Here is a 2,164-nt window from a genome sequence, read left to right on the forward strand (position 1 = left end):
TTTGAATTTGTTTTAAGGATACATTTTACTTGCTGGTAAGTGGCTTATTTGCCAAATAAATTTGTTAACACCTCTTTCTCTAGGTTGTGACAGAAATTCTTCTCTAATAAGGGCTCAGTCTGCAACATTCCCGCTTTCACAAATAAAAACAAGATCACATACAATCCACCTTAAACAACGAACAGAAAAACATAAACATTCCTGAACACAAATATCTTAAACAACTCACAATGAGGTGTTTGCTGTTGTCCGGTCATTTTTGTGGCCTTGTTATGCGGGGCAGTTTGGGTGGGTTTTTCTTGTTTATTTTATTTTATTTATTTTTTTTACAATGACAGGAAGTTTTATCAGGATTAAATGAGCTATAGAAGTAAATTGTTGATTCAACTAATGAGTTATACCCCAGAAGTATAATAGAATTCCTAGCATTTAAAAAACAAAACAAACATAAATATCTCAGCAGATGGATACCTTGGGTCTGCGTGTGAGTTAAAACTTGTTTCACTGAGTTAGGTAGCTAACTCAGGTAGCAGTTTCTGTCGGACTGAACCATTTTGCGCAACCACTAGGATGGGCAAAATGGTTCAGTCCGATAGAAACTGGTGATGAGTGTAATGTCAGTGAGCTCAGACTGAATGACCTGGGGGTAAAAGGGTAGGTCGACCGCTTTCGCCTAGGAAGCGTGTTAGTGGTTATGTGGCGCCATCTTAGGGCGGTCGACAGCTCTTCTCAGTGTAATGTGTTGAGCAGGCACAGACTCAATTTTAGTCAACTTTACCTCGTTGAATATTAAACTAATATTCTGTTTTTTTATTTATTTATTTATTTTTCCTGCAAACCAACAAAGGTTCAGTACAAGTGGTAAATATTTTTAGTGGGGTTTAGAGTAAAATAATATTTGGATTAACTACTAACACATTTATGCAGGTTTACACAAATATATATATATATATATATATAATAAGGCTGCATATATTTTGATGATTTATTACAAAACAGTTCATAAGATAAAAGAAGATACAATAGACTACTCTTGAGGCCCAGTTCCTCTTCTCAGCACTTAATTTGAAATGCTGACCTTGACTGGGACAAATGAGACTAAATACTGCGGAAATCTCCTTGGTTACTTTGTGACTTCCTGAATAATAATAAATGATTGATTCTGGTCTGTAGTAATAACATGAAGACACCTAGCAAGCTTTTGTTTTGCTCAAAAGCAACATCCATTACAGTTTATAATAATGGAAAGGATTCCGATGTCAATTATTAATTTTGCCAAATGGAAGCATCCAAGAAAGAAACTGGCCCAAGAGCAAAATGTTGTGGCATTCCTTAAGTAACCAGGTGTAAGAAGAAAATAAATTAACAACAAACTGAATCTGTCCAGAGCAGATGTTTTATGTTCATGAAAATAAATACACATGGAGTTTACTAATTAAGTGACCTTTAAAGTCACTTAATTAGTGACTTTAATTACGTCCTTGTTAAGAAATGTGTCACAGTGCAGCTAGTATTGTCCTGCTAATGTCATATAATTAGTTAAATCCAAATGTATCTACAGTTTTTTTTCAAGAGTCAAATATATATGTGTCTTATTTTTACTTTTTCTTTTTTTTTTTCAGTGATTTTGCCAAGGACCTGTATCAGCATAAGAATCATCTGTTTCGCTCCTGGTTTCTGGAGCTGCTAATGCTGTGTCTACTCATAATTGTCTTATTTGTGGCCTTCTCAGACAGTGATCTTTCATGGTTTGAAAAACTTTACCATCACAGCCAGTACCATAGTCTTTTCAACCACAGCCATCAGTTTGGTTCACCTGCTTATCGAGTCACCCCAACGCACAAAAATATGCTAAATACAATTCATAAAAGTATAGAGTCTCCTGCACTGCAGTCTGGAGGTCTTCAGTACCATCAAGCCTATCCGCACAACTACCAGTTTGTTATGGATAACACTGAGGTTTGCAAAAACAATGCACCTTTCCTGGTCTTGATTGTGCCAGTGGCACCAATAAACATTGCAGCTCGGGAAGCAATCCGCCAGACATGGGGCAAAGACAGGCTGGTTCAGGGTGAGGTGGTAATTACTCTTTTCATGTTGGGTCTCCATGAGGGAGCAGATGTGGAGAAGCTTAAACAAGAGAATGAGCAACACCATGACCTGA

At 36.7% G+C, this 2,164-nt stretch overlaps 1 protein-coding gene across 1 annotated transcript in view; it reads left to right on the plus strand.

The window, feature by feature from the left end:
- The window catches only part of LOC107104467 (beta-1,3-galactosyltransferase 2-like), a 15,276-nt gene that overhangs the window by 1,641 nt on the left and 11,471 nt on the right, over window positions 1-2,164 (plus strand). Inside the window, exon 2 of the mRNA XM_015404463.1 lies at window positions 1,623-2,076. Within this exon, the coding sequence (XP_015259949.1) occupies window positions 1,623-2,076 (454 nt within the window). The remainder of the gene's footprint in view (window positions 1-1,622; window positions 2,077-2,164) is intronic.

The sequence above is a fragment of the Cyprinodon variegatus genome, unplaced genomic scaffold (genome assembly GCF_000732505.1).
Source record: "Cyprinodon variegatus isolate N-32 unplaced genomic scaffold, C_variegatus-1.0 Scaffold1754, whole genome shotgun sequence".
NCBI classification, from domain to species: domain Eukaryota; kingdom Metazoa; phylum Chordata; class Actinopteri; order Cyprinodontiformes; family Cyprinodontidae; genus Cyprinodon; species Cyprinodon variegatus.